The 20,662-nt window shown below is 44.8% G+C and overlaps 1 protein-coding gene across 5 annotated transcripts in view; it reads right to left on the bottom strand.

The window, feature by feature from the left end:
* TRAF3 (TNF receptor associated factor 3) overlaps window positions 1-20,662 on the bottom strand; it is a 146,608-nt gene that overhangs the window by 5,306 nt on the left and 120,640 nt on the right. For all 5 annotated transcript variants that reach the window (XM_063948484.1, XM_063948481.1, XM_063948480.1 and 2 more), the window contains 3 exons: window positions 20,238-20,312; window positions 17,760-17,852; window positions 16,119-16,259 (listed from right to left, as the gene is read on the bottom strand). In XM_063948484.1, the coding sequence (XP_063804554.1) occupies window positions 16,119-16,259; window positions 17,760-17,852; window positions 20,238-20,312 (309 nt within the window). The remainder of the gene's footprint in view (window positions 1-16,118; window positions 16,260-17,759; window positions 17,853-20,237; window positions 20,313-20,662) is intronic.

Here is a 20,662-nt window from a genome sequence, read left to right as displayed (position 1 = left end):
CACAATCATGATGGCACCCCCACCTGCACCGCCCGCTTATGGCGTGTCACAACCCCCTCACTGTGCTGACCTGGCTGCCCCCTCTAGGAGTGGTCATGGTGAAACTTTTTCAGGGATTATGGTCCAAGAAGGAAACAGGGCTTCTAAAAAATGTGCTGGAGAAAAGAGCTGTTCTGAGCACCTTAAAAGAAGATCTTCTGAGGAAACCAATAAGAATTCAGTCAGACAATGCTACAGCTGTAGCATGCATAAGTCAACAGGAAGGGACAAGAAGGTCCTTGGCTACGAGCTAAACTTTCAAAATCCTGTCTTGGGCAGATAGCAGGGTTCCAGCAATATCAGCAATTTTTATTCCAGGGATAGAGAATTGGAAGGCAGACTTTCCAAGTTACCAGACGATTCTTCCAGGGGAACGGTCTCTACACCATGAAGTTTTCCACAGTCTGGTTGTGAGATGAGGACAACCAGAGAAAGAGTTGTTGGCCTCTCGGTGCAACAACAACGGAAAGGGTCGGGCTTTGCAGCACTCTGCCCGGTCCCATCCCTGTGGGGGCATGTGGCGAGTTTGACTGGGGCGGTACACCTGTCAAACCGTAACGAAGGTGTCCTAAGGCGAGCTCAGGGAGGACAGAAACCTCCCGTGGAGCCACCAGGCTCCCCCTACACTGTGAATAGGTGCAGTGTGTTCCTCTCCCGACTACCCCTTTACCCCACACTGCAGGACACTGCGGCCCGAGGGTGGGACAGCAGGACAGTCCTAGGAAAACGGGACTGTCCTGCTCAATACGGGACAGTTGGGAGATATACAGTAGGTCCGGGAGTCAGACTCCCTCTACATCAGGATCTGTTGTTGCAGGGGCCGATTCTGTGTCAGGACATTCAGAAGCTAAATTTAATGGCATGGGTCTTGAAGTCAAGATTTCACAGAAAACCTTTTTTTTTTTTGGACTCGGTGATTTAGACTTTGCTTAAAGCCAGGAAAAAGGTTTCTGCAGACAATTATAATAGAGTCTGGAAAAATTCTACTAATTGGTGTAAAAAGGAGAAAGTTTCACATTCATCATTTTCATTTGCTTAAAGTCCTTTCTTTCCCACAGGCTGGTTTTGCGTTCGGTCTCAGGCTAGGATCCTGGAAGGTGCAGTATTAGCTCTACCTACTTTCAGAAGAGGTTAGTTATTATTCCAGAAGTAAAGACCTTTTTCCAGGGTGTTTTACACATACAACCACCATATAGGCATCCTGTAGAGCAGGGGTGAGGAACCTCCGGCCGCCGGCGTATAAGGCCCGCAAAGCCACTTGATCCGGCCAGGCTCACCTAACCAAGGAAGATGCCAGCTGCACCCGCTGAGATTTTGTTACCAGTGGGCGCCCGGCTCCTTTCCCTCAGCAGCAGCCAAAGGCAGGTGCTCACTCCTGAGCTCTGGCAATGTGCGTGTGCGGCGCTATGGGAGAGACGTCATGATGTCTCTCCCATAGGTCCGAGGAGCGGGCGGCCAGACGGAGGGCAGCGGTGCGGAAGCAGGAGCGGGGCTGGGGAGTATTGTGGGGGGGGGTTTCTATTAAGGTGTGTGTGTAGGCAGCGCTACTAGGGGGCATATCTAATGGGGCATAACTACAGGGGGCAAACAACTGACTGGAGGCATATCAAATGGGGTATAACTATAGGAGGCATAACAACTGACTGGGGGCATATATAATGGGGCATAACAAATGACTGGGGGCATATCTACTGGGGCATAACAACTGACTGGGGGCATATCAACTGGGGGCATAACTACTGGGGGCATAACTACTGGGAGTATACCTACTGGGGGCATATCTACTGGGGAATAACTACTGGGGGCAGGTTCATTTTTAAGTTGATAATTTTTGTATGGCCCCCGAAGGATTTTATAACTATCCAAATGGCCCTTGGTAGAAAAAAGGTTCCCCACCCCTGCTGTAGATCCATGGGACTTAACTTTTGTATTGACGGTAACCAGTCTTTAGGTCGGCCACACTTGGGTCGACCACTATTGGTCGACATGCATCAGGTGGACATGGTCTATAGGTCAACATGGTCACTAGGCGACATGGAAAGAGGTTGACATGAGTTTTTCACCTTTTTTTTCCATTTTTTTTAAACTTTTTCATACTTCACGACGATCCACGTGGACTACAATTGGGAATAGTAACCTGTGCCGAGCGCAGCGGACACGGTGCACTAACTGGGGTTCCCAGTCACTTTATGAAGAAAACAACACCATTTAAAAAAAACCCACCAACAACTCATGTCGACCTTTTCCCATGTCGACCTAATGACCATGTCAACCTATTTCAGGTGTCGACCTAGTCACCATCGACCAATAGTGGTCAACCTAATGCCTGTTGACCCTATGATCCACACCCGTATTGAGAGCTATTCAGGTACCTCCTTTCGAGCCTATAAAGGAAGTAGACCATAAGTGGATATCTGGGAAGTTGGCTTTTCTCCTAGCCATAGTATCGGCTAAAAGGGTGTCTGAACTGGGAACTTTATCTTGCAAATCTGACTCTGAACATAAATCTGACTTGGAACATAAAGGGGTCTATTCATGAAGCAATGAACAGAGTGGATAAGTGAGCCTGTGGAGAAGTTGCCCATGGCAACCAATCAGCTACTCCGTACAATTTTATAGTATTCAAATTATAAATGCTTCTTCAATGCTGATTGGTTGCCATGTGCAACTTCTCCACTGGCTCACTTCTCCACACTTTTCACTGCTTCATGAATAGATGCCCGCGGGAGGTATTCAATTGTTTGAAAAGTCAGTTGGGTGTCTGTTTTCTCCTATCTAATAGACAGGAAAAAACAGACACCCAACCGACTTTTCAAACAATTGAAAATCCCCCAAAGTGTTAAGGTCAGATACAGTAGGACTGAACGCACCCACCCCACGGGCAGCTTTTGTTCATCCCCATGGTGAGAAGTGTCCCCAGGTAAAGGAAAGAGATTGTTGGCACTTATCAGTTAAATCTCTTTCTATGACTTTATCTGGGGGACACTTTGAGCCCTCCCTTATTGGTTAAGTATACGAGAAGGATGTTAGTAGCTTTTATTCAACCTATCCTTGAGGCTTTTTAAGTTCAAACTGAGGAGGGGGGGGGGGGGGGGGCTTATATACCGCTAAAAATGTAGCTCATTAGGGGGCAGATATATTAACCTGGAGAAGGGATAAAGTAGGTATAAACCAGTGATAAGCGCAAGGTGATAACGCACCAGCCAATCATTACAGATTTGAAAAAATAAGAATTTACTTACCGATGATTCTATTTCTCGTAGTCCGTAGTGGATGCTGGGGACTCCGTAAGGACCATGGGGATAGCGGCTCCGCAGGAGACTGGGCACAAAAGTAAAGCTTTAGAACTACCTGGTGTGCACTGGCTCCTCCCCCTATGACCCTCCTCCAAGCCTCAGTTAGGATACTGTGCCCGGACGAGCGTACACAATAAGGAAGGATTTTGAATCCCGGGTAAGACTCATACCAGCCACACCAATCACACCGTACAACTCGTGATCTAAACCCAGTTAACAGCATGATAACAGAGGAGCCTCTAGAAAAGATGGCTCACTACAGCAATAACCCGATTTTTTGGTAACAATTACTATGTACCAGTATTGCAGACAATCCGCACTTGGGATGGGCGCCCAGCATCCACTACGGACTACGAGAAATAGAATTATCGGTAAGTAAATTCTTATTTTCTCTAACGTCCTAAGTGGATGCTGGGGACTCCGTAAGGACCATGGGGATTATACCAAAGCTCCCAAACGGGCGGGAGAGTGCGGATGACTCTGCAGCACCAAATGAGAGAACTCCAGGTCCTCCTCAGCCAGGGTATCAATTTTGTAGAATTTTACAAACGTATTTGCTCCTGACCAAGTAGCTGCTCGGCAAAGTTGTAAAGCCGAGACCCCTCGGGCAGCCGCCCAAGATGAGCCCATCTTCCTTGTGGAGTGGGCATTTACAGATTTTTGGCTGTGGCAGGCCTGCCACAGAATGTGCAAGCTGAATTGTACTACAAATCCAACGAGCAATACTCTGCTTAGAAGCAGGAGCACCCAGCTTGTTGGGTGCATACAGGATAAACAGCGAGTCAGATTTTCTGACTCCAGCCGTCCTGGAAACACATATTTTCAGGGCCCTGATAACGTCTAGCAACTTGGAGTCCTCCAAGTCCCTAGTAGCCGCAGGCACCACAATAGGTTGGTTCAGGTGAAACGCTGAAACCACCTTAGGGAGAAACTGAGGACGAGTCCTCAATTCCGCCCTGTCCGAATGGAAAATCAGATAAGGGCTTTTACAGGATAAAGCCGCCAATTCTGACACGCGCCTGGCCCAGGCCAGGGCCAACAGCATGACCACTTTCCATGTGAGATATTTTAACTCCACAGATTTAAGTGGTTCAAACCAATGTGACTTTTGGAACCCAAAAACTACATTGAGATCTCAAGGTGCCACTGGAGGCACAAAAGGAGGCTGTATATGCAGTACCCCTTTTACAACGTCTGAACTTCAGGGACTGAAGCTAGTTCTTTTTGGAAGAAAATTGACAGGGCCGAAATTTGAACCTTAATGGACCCCAATTTCAGGCCCATAGACACTCCTGTTTGCAGGAAATGTAGGAATCGACCCAGTTGAATTTCCTCCGTCGGGCCTTACTGGCCTCGCACCACGCAACATATTTTCGCCAAATGCGGTGATAATGTTTTGCGGTTACATCCTTCCTGGCTTTGATCAGGATAGGGATGACTTCATCCGGAATGCCTTTTTTCCTTCAGGATCCGGCGTTCAACCGCCATGCCGTCAAACGCAGCCGCGGTAAGTCTTGGAACAGACAGGGTCCTTGCTGGAGCAGGTCCCTTCTTAGAGGTAGAGGCCACGGATCCTCCGTGAGCATCTCTTGAAGTTCCGGTTACCAAGTCCTTCTTAGCCAATCCGGAGCCACGAATATAGTGCTTACTCCTCTCCATCTTATCAATCTCAGTACCTTGGGTATGAGAGGCAGATGAGGGAACACATACACTGACTGGTACACCCACGGTGTTACCAGAGCGTCTACAGCTATTGCCTGAGGGTCCCTTGACCTGGCGCAATACCTGTCGAGTTTTTCCCAACGGTTTATAATCATGTGGAAGACTTCTGTGTGAAGTCCCCACTCTCCCGGGTGGAGGTCGTGTCTGCTGAGGAAGTCTGCTTCCCAGTTGTCCACTCCCGGAATTGCTGACAGTGCTATCATATGATTTTCCGCCCAGCGAAGAATCCTTGCAGCTTCTGCCATTGCCCTCCTGCTTCTTGTGCCACCCTGTCTGTTTACGTGGGTGACAGCCGTGATGTTGTCCGACTGGATCAACACCGGCTGACCTTGAAGCAGAGGTCTTGCTAAGCTTAGAGCATTGTAAATGGCCCTTAGCTTCAGGATATTTATGTGAAGTGATGTCTCCAGGCTTGACCATAAGCCCTGGAAATTCCTTCCCTGTGTGACTGCTCCCCAGCCTCGCAGGCTGGCATCCGTGGTCACCAGGACCCAGTCCTGAATGCCGAATCTGCGGCCCTCTAGAAGATGAGCACTCTGCAACCAACACAGGAGGGACACCCTTGTTCTTGGTGACAGGGTTATCCGCTGATGCATCTGAAGATGCGACCCGGACCATTTGTCCAGCAGGTCCCACTGGAAAGTTCTTGCGTGGAATCTGCCGAATGGGATTGCTTCGTAGGAAGCCACCATTTTACCCAGAACCCTTGTGCATTGATGCACTGAGACTTGGCTCGGTTTTAGGAGGTTCCTGACTAGCTCGGATAACTCCCTGGCTTTCTCCTCCGGGAGAAACACCTTTTTCTGGACTGTGTCCAGGATCATCCCTAGGAACAGAAGACGAGTCGTCGGAACCAGCTGCGATTTTGGAATATTGAGAATCCAATCGTGCTGCCGCAACACTACCTGAGATAGTGCTACACCGACCTCCAACTGTTCCCTGGATCTTACCCTTATCAGGGAATCGTCCAAGTAAGGGATAACTAAAATTCCCTTCCTTCGAAGGAATATCATCATTTCGGCCATTACCTTGGTAAAGACCCGGGGTGCCGTGGACCATCCATACGGCAGCGTCTGAACTGATAGTGACAGTTCTGTACCATAAACCTGAGGTACCCTTGGTGAGAAGGGTAAATTTGGACATGAAGGTAAGCATCCTCGATGTCCCGAGACATCATGTAGTCCCCTTCTTCCAGGTTCGCAATCACTGCTCTGAGTGACTCAATCTTGAATTTGAACCTCTGTATGTAAGTGTTCAAAGATTTTAGATTTAGAATCGGTCTCACCGAGCCGTCCGGCTTCGGTACCACAACAGTGTGGAATAATACCCCGTTCCCTGTTGCAGGAGGGGTACCTTGATTATCACCTGCTGGGAATACAGCTTGTGAATGGCTTCCAAAACTGTCTCCCTGTCAGAAGGAGACATCTGTAAAGCCGACTTTAGGAAACGGCGAGGGGGAGACGTCTCGAATTTCAATTTGTACCCCTGAGATATCACCTGAAGGATCCAGGGGTCTACTTGCGAGTGAGCCCACTGCGCGCTGAAATTCATTGAGACGGGCCCCCCACCATGCCCGATTCTGCTTGTAAAGCCCCAGCGTCATACTGAGGGCTTGGCAGAGGCGGGAAAGGGTTTCTGTTCCTGGGAACTGGCTGATTTCTGCAGCCTTTTTCCTCTCCCTCTGTCACGGGGCAGAAATGAGGAACCTTTTGCCCGCTTGTCCACGAAAAGACTGCGCCTGATAATACGGCGTCTTCTCATGTTGCTTCCAAATGCCGTTTGAAATCCGCATCACCTGACCACTGTCGTGTCCATAACCCTCTACTGGTAGAAATGGACAACGCACTTAGACTTGATGCCAGTCGGCAAATATTCCGCTGTGCATCACGCATATATAGAAATGCATCTTTTAAATGCTCTATAGGCAAAAATATACTGTCCCTATCTAGGGTATCAATATTTTCAGTCAGGGAATCCGACCACGCCAACCCAGCACTGCACATCCAGGCTGAGGCGATTGCTGGTCGCAGTATAACACCAGTATGTGTGTAAATACATTTTAGGATACCCTCCTGCTTTCTATCAGCAGGATCCTTAAGGGCGGCCATCTCAGGAGAGGGTAGAGCCCTTACAAGCGTGTGAGCGCTTTATCCACCCTAGGGGGTGTTTCCCAACGCACCCTAACCTCTGGCGGGAAAGGATATAATGCCAATAACATTTTTGAAATTATCAGTTGTTATCGGGGGAAACCCACGCATCATCACACACCTCATTTAATTTCTCAGATTCAGGAAAACTACAGGTAGTTTTTCCTCACCGAACATAATACCCCTTTTTGGTGGTACTCGTATTATCAGAAATGTGTAAAACATTTTTCATTGCCTCCATCATGTAACGTGTGGCCCTACTGGAAGTCACATTTGTCTCTTCACCGTCGACACTGGAGTCAGTATCCGTGTCGGCGTCTATATCTGCCATCTGAGGTAACGGGCGCTTTAGAGCCCCCTAACGGCCTATGAGACGTCTGGACAGGCACAAGCTGAGTAGCCAGCTGTCTCATGTCAACCACTGTCTTTTATACAGAGCTGACACTGTCACGTAATTCCTTCCAACAGTTCATCCACTCAGGTGTCGACCCCCTAGGGGGTGACATCACTATTACAGGCAATCTGCCCCGTCTCCACATCATTTTTCTCCTCATACATGTCGACACAAACGTACCGACATACAGCACACACACAGGGAATGCTCTGATAGAGGACAGGACCCCACTAGCCCTTTGGGGAGACAGAGGGAGAGTTTGCCAGCACACACCAGAGCGCTATATATATACACAGGGATAACCTTATATAAGTGTTTTTCCCCTTATAGCTGCTGTATCTTTAATACTGCGCGTAATTAGTGCCCCCCCTCTCTTTTTTAACCCTTTCTGTAGTGTAGTGACTGCAGGGGAGAGCCAGGGAGCTTCCCTCCAACGGAGCTGTGAGGGAAAATGGCGCCAGTGTGCTGAGGAGATAAGGCCGCCGATAAGGGGGCGGAGCCTATCTCCCGTTTTTCTATGTATTCTGGCAGGGGTTAAATGCATCCATATAGCCCAGGAGCTATATGTGATGCATTTTTTGCCATCCAAGGTGTTTTTATTGCGTCTCAGGGCGCCCCCCCCCAGCGCCCTGCACCCTCAGTGACCGGAGTGTGAAGTGTGCTGAGAGCAATGGCGCACAGCTGCAGTGCTGTGCGCTACCTTGTTGAAGACAGGACGTCTTCTGCCGCCGATTTTCCGGACCTCTTCTGTCTTCTGGCTCTGTAAGGGGGCCGGCGGCGCGGGTCTGGGACCCATCCATGGCTGGGCCTGTGATCGTCCCTCTGGAGCTAATGTCCAGTAGCCTAAGAAGCCCAATCCACTCTGCACGCAGGTGAGTTCGCTTCTTCTCCCCTTAGTCCCTCGATGCAGTGAGCCTGTTGCCAGCAGGTCTCACTGAAAATAAAAAACCTAAAACTAAACTTTTCACTAAGCAGCTCAGGAGAGTCACCTAGTGTGCACCCTTCTCGTTCGGGCACAAAATCTTAACTGAGGCTTGGAGGAGGGTCATAGGGGGAGGAGCCAGTGCACACCAGGTAGTTCTAAAGCTTTACTTTTGTGCCCAGTCTCCTGCGGAGCCGCTATCCCCATGGTCCTTACGGAGTCCCCAGCATCCACTTAGGACGTTAGAGAAATGACAGTTAGGAGCTGATTGACTGGTGCATTATCACCTTCCACTTATCACTGCTTTATCACTTCTCCAGGCTTAATACATCTGCCCCTAGGTGCTGACGCCTCTAACCTAACTAACCCCCGCTGTAAAAAGTGTCCCCCAGATGAAGTCGGAGAAAGAGATTTAACTGGTAAGTACCAAAAAATCTTGTTATACGCCAGTTTCAAATGCATTATAATTAGATCATTTTTGTCCTAATAAATGTTATAAAACTGAGAAGTTGTTTATGTTGTATTTCTCGTATGTATTGAGATAGGCTTTTGTAGTCTTCTATTTTGCGCACACAGTATGCTTGTACTTATTGATATTTTTATTTGATTCAGGTTTACCAGTCTCGCTTCTCCTAATTCCCCTTTATTTAAATTAGTTTTATTTATTTTATTTTTTATATGTATTGTAGATATTTTTATACTTTCCGTCAACTTTTATATACCAGTTCCCACCAAAATCACTACCATATATTGCTTTATGAGATAGAAGCATCAAAGGATATTGCTCCATTACTATTACATAGCAATTAAGTAGGGAAACATTAATATATCTTAAAGCTGCTCCTATATCCCCCCAACTCATGAGTAATTATTCTAAAAGATATACATAATTACTATTATATATATATATATACAGGTTGAGTATCCCATATCCAAATATTCCGAAATACGGAATATTCCGAAATACGGACTTTTTTGAGTGAGAGTGAGATAGTGAAACCTTTGTTTTTTGATGGCTCAATGTACACAAACTTTGTTTAATTCACAGAGTTATTAAAAATATTGTATTAAATGACCTTCAGGCTGTGTGTATAAGGTGTATATGAAACATAAATGAATTGTGTGAATGTAGACACACTTTGTTTAATGCACAAAGTTATAAAAAATATTGGTTAAAATGACCTTCAGGCTGTGTGTATAAGTTGTATATGTAACAAATGCATTCTGTGCTTAGATTTAGGTACCATCACCTTGATATCTGATTATGGTATGCAGTTATTCCAAAATACGGAAAAATCCCATATCCAAAATACCTCTGGTCCCAAGCATTTTGGATAAGGGAGACTCAACCTGTATATATATATATATATATATATATATATATACACACACACACACACATACACACACACACACATATATATATATATATATACACACACACACACACACACACACACACACATACATACATACACACACACACACACACACACACACACACACACAGTGTTGAGCAGATGGTCCTACTCCATGTAACAATGGGGTATTGTAAAAAAAATGAGATTGCCTATCATCAAGGTAATGTTTTATCTGCGCTGGTATAACCATCTGTGTGTGAAATAGGTCAACTGTCAGTCTGAGGCATTTGGAACACGCTTTGTTATACAACTGAGACTATATATTTGCATTGTATGTCTGAAGTGAGACCAACCTGAGCATGACTTTGCAAAATTACTGTCACAATAACCAGATTAATTTCCTTGTCACAAAAGAGCTAACGCTCTATATAATTCGGCATATACAAAAAAAAAAAAATGAAGAATAGAAACTTTATAATATAAACATTGACCGCTGCAATGAGGCAGATCTCACAGATGGTGGGCTCCTAGATGGTAGTGCATTGCTACAACTTGGCTGCTCTGCTTGGTGGCCCGTCTCCCTTCCCCCTGGCCTCCGATGTGCACTCTGTGCTGACATCGACCATCTTCGGTTCCTGTTCCACCGGCTGCAGCTGCTGGCTGGAGGACGCGGACTTCTGACACCTGTGGTGCTCCTGGTTGTGTCTATATAATCCTCTTGGCTGGCTTATTCACTCCTGAGACCTCCACTGCCACCACCTGAGGTTTCCATAGTTCTACTCCTGATGTTGCCTGCTTTCATTGGTATTGAATCCTGTCAAGCTTTGGATTACCTTTGAGGAACCTGCTGTGCCCTTCGGGTCAGTGTTTCTCTATTATCTCCTCCCAGTGGTGGTGGGTTTCCTCTATTTGTACTACTGCACTTGGTCTTATTTCCGCACTTTGGCAGATTTGCCTGTACGATTTTCAAATGATCTTAAAAAAAATGAGGTAACGTGTTGGAAAGGCTGAGCTTTGTATCTCCCCAGTGGAGGATCTTCTCACTGCACCTATGCGGGGTCAAATTGCAGACTTATAATCTCAGACAGCCGCTTGTTGCTCCAAACTATCTGACCTGGAGGGTGGGCTCCAGAGGAATAGTTCTCTGTGGAATAGGCTCATGGAAATCTTTCCATGTCATCTCCTCCTGGAGCCCCACCACAGAAATTTATAGCCCATCTGCTTCAACTGTTCTGTGGCTATGGGTACGTGGTCCTCTCAAGTTGGACATTCATTCAGTGGTGGTTTACCCTTGATGATCAAAAAAGCCGTTCCTCTTGGGATAGCGTAGGTTTTGTGATCAACAACTGCAATGATCTATACTCTTCCCATCTCGTGTCCTTGAGGCAGTGGATGGTAGTATTCACTTTTTCAATACACCCAGCGAGACGGAGACTTGGGTCATTACTGGACTTACTGCTCTTTCCTGGATCTGGTTCGGGGAAATTGTGAATTACTTGTTGCCTTTAAATGTCCCCATTGTTTTTCCCAGTTACTTAGATGTCCAATATGTTCTTTTGTTTTATATTCTATTATGCGGTGTTGATATTTTTGGGGGGACACCGCTCCAAACTATTTACAGGAGGGCCTTGCTAGCAACTGCTTTAGTTTAGTTGGCATTTTTGTTTTTGTCATGTATCTTCTAGTTTATAATCATTTTACTAGTTATTTTCTGGTTGGTGTTTTGTCTAGCGCAGTTTGTTCCGCCGGCTTTTGCGCTGATCGGAATGTATCCTTCCTTTTGGGGTGGTGGGGGAGACTGTTAGGTAGACTATTGTAGCGGGGTGGGGGTTTGTTTAGGGATCCACGTATGCCTAGGTAGGGGATCGGGTATACAAGGTGGGGTGGGGTGTGTGGATGGGGGAGGGGGGGGAAGTCTTGTTTCTGGGTGAATTTGTTTTATTCAGAGACATTGGCAATGTGTACTACTTTCATTTATTCTGTCCGGATATTTGTCTGTTATATGATAGCTGTGCAGCAGTAGGGGTTTACAATTGGGTTCTCCAATTTCTTGTTGATAGTTTTTATGGCATTGAGGGGCAGATTTATAAAGTGATAACGCACCAGCCAATCAGCTCCTAACTTCCATGTTACAGGCTGGGTTACTTTATCACTTCTCCAGGCTTAATAAATCTGCCCCTGAGCTTCTTTCAGTCTGTATTGCATGTCACTGAAGCCCCACTGATACTGATATCTTGGCGCTTTGCCACAAGAACCTGAATGGTGCCTCCAGGTACTTCTAAAACGTGTGGTTTCTCGGTATGCTTTTTTTTTGGACAGAATTCTAGTCATCGCTTATCCATACGCGCTGGCCCGTTGAGTTGTTATACCTATTTATTTCTGATTCTTTAACTGTATGTCTCTACTTGCTATATTTTGAACATTGTCAGAGGCGTCACCAGGGGGATGCAGAACACACATGGGTGTCACCATTTCCAGGGGGCGACACCAAAATGCCAGCACCTCCTCAGTGACTGGGTGCTGCACTGTAATATTATCGTGCTGCGCCCGGCTCCAGTCACTGAGAAGGAGCCGGCAGTCTCCGGGGGCAACCTTAGCCTCTCCGGGAATCCTGGCCACACCCCAGTGTGATGCAAATGGGCGGTTCCTGCAAGGCCACGCCCCTTCCCGTGACACCATTGCCCTTTTTTCAGGAGGGGCTATTTAGCGCACTGGGTGTCACTGACGTTGGAATGTTACTCTTTGAATATCCAGCTGACCTGAGGTTCTGCGTTGTTATATGTTGTTTTGCATCTCTGCCATGTTTTTTGTATGTTGTGTTAATTAGGCTATTTATATAAACAAGAAAATACGGGATGGGCACTGGGCATCCCAGATTACCCTCACCCACATTTATGTAGCTCCTTTTTTTTTTCCTTTTGACAACGAGATGGAAACCAATATGGTTCCAGGCGCCCGTGGGGTGTTGTTTCAACCATGAGGAGTGAAATAAGTGAGATAAAGAAGACATCAGGTTCTGACTGATGTTGAAGGTTCTTGTGGAGACACCAAATAAACCTTCTCACAAAAAGTGAACACGGGACCTTTTTTTCACCCCTTCTCAATATCACCCATTGCCAGGAAGAAGGTGAACGCCAAGTGACTGCTAGGAATACATGTGCAAATTAAATACAATTATTACCACACCAGCTCATGCGTTAACCCCTTTACTCTGGAGTCTATGCAAATTTTTTCAAAGAAATTACCTATTTCGAATATTTGTGAAACTGTTATGTCAGAATGAAACCCCCCTTGGAGCTCAGAGCTGTACCCTTCCTTGGGTTCTCTATTATCTTAAGACAGGAAACGCTCAGTGATAACACCTCACTAGTGCAGCAATCACGTTTGCACAGTTAGTAATTGTCTAGCAACATAAAAAAAAGGAATTGCAATGTAGTGAATCAGTTCTCGCATATAAGGAAGTGTGATGTCATCAGAAACCACTACGTATTAGTCATATGGAATCCGTGCGCACAGGACAGTCTGTTACTACCGGGATCTTCTACAGCGGCTACGTCTCACCTAGGGTGCGCTTCCTGCTCTAGTCTCTAACCTTATCAGTCTCTGGCGCAGAGAAAAGATATAGGGGTATATTCAATAAGAGTCAGATCCATTCCGACATGCAGTTGTCAGAATGGATCCGACAACCCCTATTCAATGGACGGCCAAATCCGACTGTCTGATTTGGCCGTACACAAGGGACTCGTCCTGCCGCTGCTGTCAGCGGCTGCAGATGCGCCAACAGCAGGACGGCTGTGGGGGTAAGCTGGGCGGTGGGGAGGGGGGGGGGGGGGGAGGAGGAGCTGGCAGCAGGGAGAGAGGTGCATGCGGGCGGCGGGGAGAGCACAGATCGGCGGCCGGCGGGATGAGCTTGCTGCGTGGGGATATGTCTGCGGCGGCGGGTAGGGGGAGGCGCTGCAGGGAGAGAGGTGCCTGGCCGGGGGGGCACCAGTTGTCTTCTCACCTCAATCCGACTTATTTTCAAGCCGGACTGAGTTGGTCGGAAAAGGGCCAAAACCTGTCGGATTTGGCCCCGTTTCCGACAGAAGTACGTGGACCGGCGGCTATTCCGCCGATCCATGTGCTTCAGCCCCTATTGAATAGGTCGAAACCCCTTCCGACCTATTTCTGTCGAAAGCTTCCGACAATTATTGAATACACCCCACAGAACACAAAGAGCTGAATAGAATATATCTGGATCCACAGTGAAGAGTATCAAGAATAGATGGCAGAACGTTACACTGATGCAGATCCAGTAGGGTATATGATAAAAAATAAAAGTTGTCAAAGGAAATGCAGCACAGTGGTTAGCACTGCTGCCTCACAACACTGGGGTCATGGGTTCAATTACAAGTGACCCATGTGTATTTTTATCTATATGGGAATTGTATCATGTTCAGCGCATGAGGAATACTTGAATAACTTTTCAGACTATTCAACTAAACACCAACCTATCGCCTCCATCTACACTTTAAAGTGAATTCTGTCTTCCAGCAGATTGGTCTATACTAGTTTCCTAATTATCACTGCTGCAGATACGTAATGTGCCACAGTGCTCAACAGCGCCCGACAGTGGAGAAAACGGGAGAAAAAAAAAATAAAGAAAAAAATAATAATAATAAATAAATAATATATATATATATATATATATATATATATACATATACACACATACATACATATATACACACACACACACACACACACACACACACACACACACACACACACACACACACAGATAAATTTGTGGAGTGCTGCCTGATCCTTCCAGTGTTTGATGTCTGAATGTCACATTGGTACATGATAAAATGAGATAGATATATATATATATATATATATATATATATATATATATATTATATATATTTATATAAGATGAGCGGATTCGGTTTTACTCGGTTCTCAAAACGGCATCTGGTTGGCTATCCAGAACACGTGACATCCGTGAGCCAATAAGATGCCGTTTTGAGAACCGAGTAAATCCGAATCCGCTCATCTCTAATATATATATATATATATATATATATATATATATACACACACACACACACACACACACACACACATACTGTAGACCAGGCTTTTTCAACCAGTGTGCCGCGACCAGTTGCAAGGTGTGCCGCGGAGCCAGAGCAGCTTCCTGTACCTTCAGAGTGAACTGTTGGCCCGGGCTCTTCTTAGAGGATCAGTCGTGCTCCGGACGTGACCTATGCCTTGAAGACACGGCAGTGTGATATTATAGGTCACAGCCGCCGCGTCTCACCACCCAGCCAGGCCACACGCCTGTATACACATCTTCCAGTTACCGCCTGCATACACAGCTTTCTTTGCCCACCCACATCCACACCTGCCCGACCGCCTGCTGCTCAGTATTCGCAGCACTCCACTATGAACAACCCCCGCCACTGAGGACAGGGAGGAGGACAGCTGACCAGTAGGGGCTAATATTTGTTATTTTATTTCTCCTGTGGGGAACAATAGGATTTATGTGGGTAGAATAAGGATTTATGGGGGGAACAATGTGAATAATTCATGTGGGGACTGTAAGCAATAGGATTTATGTGGGGAGCAATGTAAGTGTTTTTTTCTGTGTAGGCCAATGTATGTGTGGATTTTTTTTTTTTTTTTACTATGAGGGCCAAGGTGTGCGTTTTGTTTTTTTCTGTGGGGAACTGATGGTGTGCCTTGGCTTTTTGAAAATGTTGTTCGGTGTGCCGCGAGTAAAAAAAGGTTGAAAATCACTGCTGTAGACACATAAAATACAACAATTTTAAAGGTTGACTACAGTAAATCTATTCCGTAGGTAGTTTCATATAGTAGACTAATCAATGTTTCATTATTTCAAACTTGGGGCTCATGTGTTTGCCCAGGTCACATTCACTTTCAGTATTTTCAGCGATACCATTTCATATGCAGATACAGCCGCAGAAACAAATCATTTTAATCAGCAGAGTCTGCTTGTGCGTCTTATTTGCATAGCAATGCAAATAAATGCATTTTTGGCAAGAAAATCTGGCCAACGCTAACGGAGCTGCACGGGACCCGTCGGCTCACTCCCGCCAGGAATCTCCCGCTGCGTGGCGTATTGAAGCAAGATGTATGAGGACACATCTGTATGTTTCTTCCTTGAAGTCTGCAAAGTATCTATAAACATAGCAACGGTACACCGGAAATATTACCGTCACTGCAGCTTACCTGTAATTGGTGAATTTTTGATTCATTATTTCTCAGCAAATCTTTGTGTCTCTCGATTTCTACCTCAAAGTTACACATCTGATTATGCAGGATCTGTATACTTTTATTTTTCTCAGAGCTTTCGTTCTGTAATATGGACACCTGGGAAGTAAAACGTGCGGTGAGCCAATGTACTGGAAATTCTGAATTTAGAATAATTATATAAACTTCACAATTAACAATCTTGATCAAAGTTTCATGTAAAGCAAAAATGTTTATTTGGATTATTTCCATGTGTTGGTCCATAAAAATGCACTAAATCCATTTCCATGTTAGGTTAGGAGTGTCAAGTTCAGCACATATACCAGTCAGTAAGCGCCAGCCACCAATGGCCCGTTCTGGGTCTACAGAAGACCTCGTACGCCACGTCACATACCCAATGTCCAAATGCAATGACAATAACCCCTTTAGCCATTTTCCAAAATCTAGTGTAAAGCCTTCTCAGAAGAGAGGAGAAACAAAGGGGCACCAACTCCATATAAGTGTCCATAGTTTTGGAATGAGATGTTCAATGAGCACATACAAGGGGTGTGATGTACAGGTGTCCACATTATTTTTGGCTGAGTAGCGCAATAAAAATGTGTTTTTTTTTTTTTTAATCATTTTACAACTAAAGCTAAAGGCTGACTATTATAGAGCCAGACATAACACGCTCCCTAAGGGGGGTATTCAATTAGCCAAGGTATTTTACCCCAGGCTAATTGATCCCTGGAGGCTATCCAAGCAGCCCCAAAGCGCGGCCGCCGGCAGCTATAGGGCCTTTTTTGGGGGGATCTTGGCACGCTCCCATTAAAAAAAACCTCAGATTTGTTTTTTGCACGTTTGCGGCAGCGACAACACATAGGTCCATGAACTTGTCACAGATTCTATGTGTTTTTGCCCAAAAATAGATAAAGACAGGCACTAATTGAATCCCCCCCCAAAAAAAGAAATAAAAATAAACTGTGGATTTAATCCTGTTTTTCGCATCCAAAAAATTATCATGTGTGATTGAATTCCCCCATCTCTTTTTTGTTCCAAAAATGGAAATTCGATTAGAACTCTTCCCCTTCAATAAACGGCTCGTGGAAAACTTCTGTAGCCCTTAAACGTTGGGTAAGTTTTCACAAACCCACGTGCTGATGTCATTAGAAACACTCCAACGCACATTTCCTCAAACACAACTCCCTTTATTTCTTTACAATAAAGGATGTTTTTACAAATCAAGATTTTTATTAGGAAGCAAAATAATAAAAATGCCAGAAATGACGTTAAAAAAAAAAAAAAAAAAAGCAGATTTGCGAACCGTATAATAAATATGAATAAGCCCCCAGTTCCTAATTGTATCTTCTTATACAAACAGGGAAGCAAGATGTGGTCGGTCTGGCAATTCCTGGAAATTCCAGTGATTCACAACTCATAAAGTAAAAGGAAGCAATGGCTGTAATACGGGAACCTGCATATATGAGCTGTTCATTCTTAAGGCTATTTTTGTTTTCATTTATCCCGTGTGAAAAGACAATTTAAAGTCTTCCACACCCTGTTACACAGCAGCAGAAAAAATTACAGACTGAATGGAGTCATATCAGTCACTGAGGCACGAGGCATGGAAGTGTAGGTTACCTTAGACTCCAGGAAACTGCTCCATTCTTTCATTAGATTGACATGCTGAACAGCTGAACTGGATTCATGTGCTTTAATTTGTTGGTTTGTTCCCTAGAAACAGAAAAAAGACAAGTAAATAAAATAAAACAAAATCACTGTTTTATATACATTGAGGGAAACCCAAAATGGGCATTTGACATATCGGCGAGTCGCTAAATTAACCCTTGCCACGTGACTAGATGCGGAGTACCACTTTTGTACCCCCTGCAATATTTTTTTTTTAAATTGCGGTGATCAGCATTTTGTTTTAGTCGCCGTAAGTTAAACAAAAAATAAATAAATAAAAGAAGAATCTTTATTGCTACGGATTGGTAAATAGGACCAAGAATTGTAACACCTTTCCATCTTTTAGATTGTAGAACTATTTAGTATAGCCATCTAAAATGTCACACTTGTATAAGAAATGTGCACAGACCCCGGATTTTGGTTCTAATTCATCGTCGTCTTTTGCTTTTGCAAAACCACTCTCAAGTGTTCCGGGTTTCTTTAAAAATCAATAAAACAGATACGATTATGTAACTTGGACCTGTTTTTCTTCCTAGAATACTATTAACCTCAATAACATTAATTCCCAGTCATTCCAGTAAATTTTGCCCATCCCACCATACACTCTCCTGAGTGAAGTGCCACCTGAAATCACAAGGGAGGGACCTACATGCAATCCAAAACCCCACATTCAGTTCTTAAATCACAGTTCCGAACTCGAGGGAAAAACCAACTCAGAACTCTGTCTACTCGGATCTCCAAAATGAATGAATGGGGACTAAATTCTACTTGGATTCCCAAAGTTCGGGTGTGTTCGGTCTTCAAGAAAACCTGAACCGCACATCTCTAATTTATAGGTCTTGGAGTCACTGCAGAACGGCACTTATCTGAAATGCCAAAATTATATTGGATGGTATATTATTCAATAATAAAAAATAGTAGTGTAAAATGAAAGATAATACATACAGAAATAGTTAAATACATGTCCAGTAACACAAACAAAGCGATTATCTGAACTATTCTACGTCAGTTTGAATAACTGGTATCCTACTATGTAATGATAGATAGATAGATAGATAGATAGATAGATAGACTTCTGCAATAGCAATACACAAATATACATTACATAAAGACACAAAATACACCAAATAATACGGATACCTAACCATAAACACATATCTATATAATAGAGAATCTTGCATATAGAGTTTACACCAATGAATACACAAGCCAAGGGCATTGAGACACAAGGGAAGGAGTTCTAACACACTGCACAGAACAGACAGCAGACGTCTGCAGTATTTACCATCTGTGGGTTAGACATACGATTAGGAATATCTACTGACCCCCGAAGGTCAGAATAATTAGAATAGTTACTTTGGCAGGCAAAGGGATCCCCCGTAACTGGAATAAGCCTCAACTCCCAGCACACCTTGCTAATTCCTCGCCCAACGGAGTGCACCACTAAATAATGCTGCACCCAGACCCCACAGCAGCACAGAGGAGGCGCTCGAAGATTAATCCACGTGGTATCATTTACAGCAGCCAATTAGATCTTCACATTGTCTTTTCCATGGCCTTACTTTAAATAGATTACTGAATATAACCCTGGGAACACTGCAGCTCCCTATTTAATAAGAGTAATGCTGCACGGTAATAGTTACAGTTTGGGCCATTTGCCAACTCTCACAGTTATCAAAACCCATCAGAGAAGACCTACTGGACGGCAGTGTTTCTCCAGGATCCGATGGTCATTATCGCTGGCCGTTTTGATTGGCTGAAATGAGACCAGCAATCCCGCAAAAACACATGGGATCGGGGATAAGTCCCTCGATCCCATGTGTTATTGCGGCTCCGGCGGACACTTCTGCCAGATTGTACCTCAAGTATAACCCCCCCATAAGTGCCGGCATCGGTGGGAGGAGAGCCCCGTATCTGGGCTAATTGGATAGCCCCCAGTGATACAATTACCCGCAGGTAATTGGATACCCCCATTTAATGTAAATCCCTGAACATTGGGTCATGGGACTAGCACCATTCTGCTTCAACTGTTTACACCTCGTAAGTCGTCATCAGTGAGAGATAAAGATTTCGGGGGATACTTAGAACACGACTAATGCAAACTATACAACATCACATACAAAATGATACTGCAAAAGCCCAAACTTCACTTACACGCCGTCAGTTTCTTGCAGCTCCTCATAGACAAACTAATAGGAATAATCTCTGTTTAGGGTAAAATTTGCAGCCCTTAATCTCCCAACGCAAAATGCTTCTGTCCCAACTGCCTACCCTCCCACCCGGATCTGCTAATGCAGAATTACTAACACGTCAGACGTTTTGGGAGATTTTATGTAGTGTTTTTACGAGCTGGTGGAAATATAATGTAGTGACCCTGGATTTAGAGACACGGAGGTGTCAAGTGCAAACAGTAACATCTGTAATACTGACCTTAAAACTGCAGCCATAACGTTTAAAACTGCAGGTACTGGGGGCATTAACACATTCTGACAAATGTGCATTCAACTGCAACAGGAGAAAAAGGAAAGTAAACTTCGGCAGGAAAATAAAAATAAAATATACAGATACAGAGGAACGAAAAAATTTCATTTAGGTGGTCTATGGAGGACTGTTTAAAGCATAAAACGGGATCAGTATGAAATACCTCCAATCAAAATCCCAATGGTCGAAATCCAGACAGCAATTGACCGACGGTCAAAATACAGACATGGATAAAATACCGACATTTAAAATACAGACAATGTCAAAATACCAACATGTAAAATGCCGGCAGGTCAAAATACCGACATGTGTTTTTCATTGTGTTTTTGTGTGTGTATGTTGACATAGGTCGACATGGACACCATATAAGTGTA

Source organism: Pseudophryne corroboree, chromosome 12 (genome assembly GCF_028390025.1).
Source record: "Pseudophryne corroboree isolate aPseCor3 chromosome 12, aPseCor3.hap2, whole genome shotgun sequence".
NCBI lineage: Eukaryota > Metazoa > Chordata > Amphibia > Anura > Myobatrachidae > Pseudophryne > Pseudophryne corroboree.
This window is presented reverse-complemented; position numbering and strand designations above follow the sequence as displayed.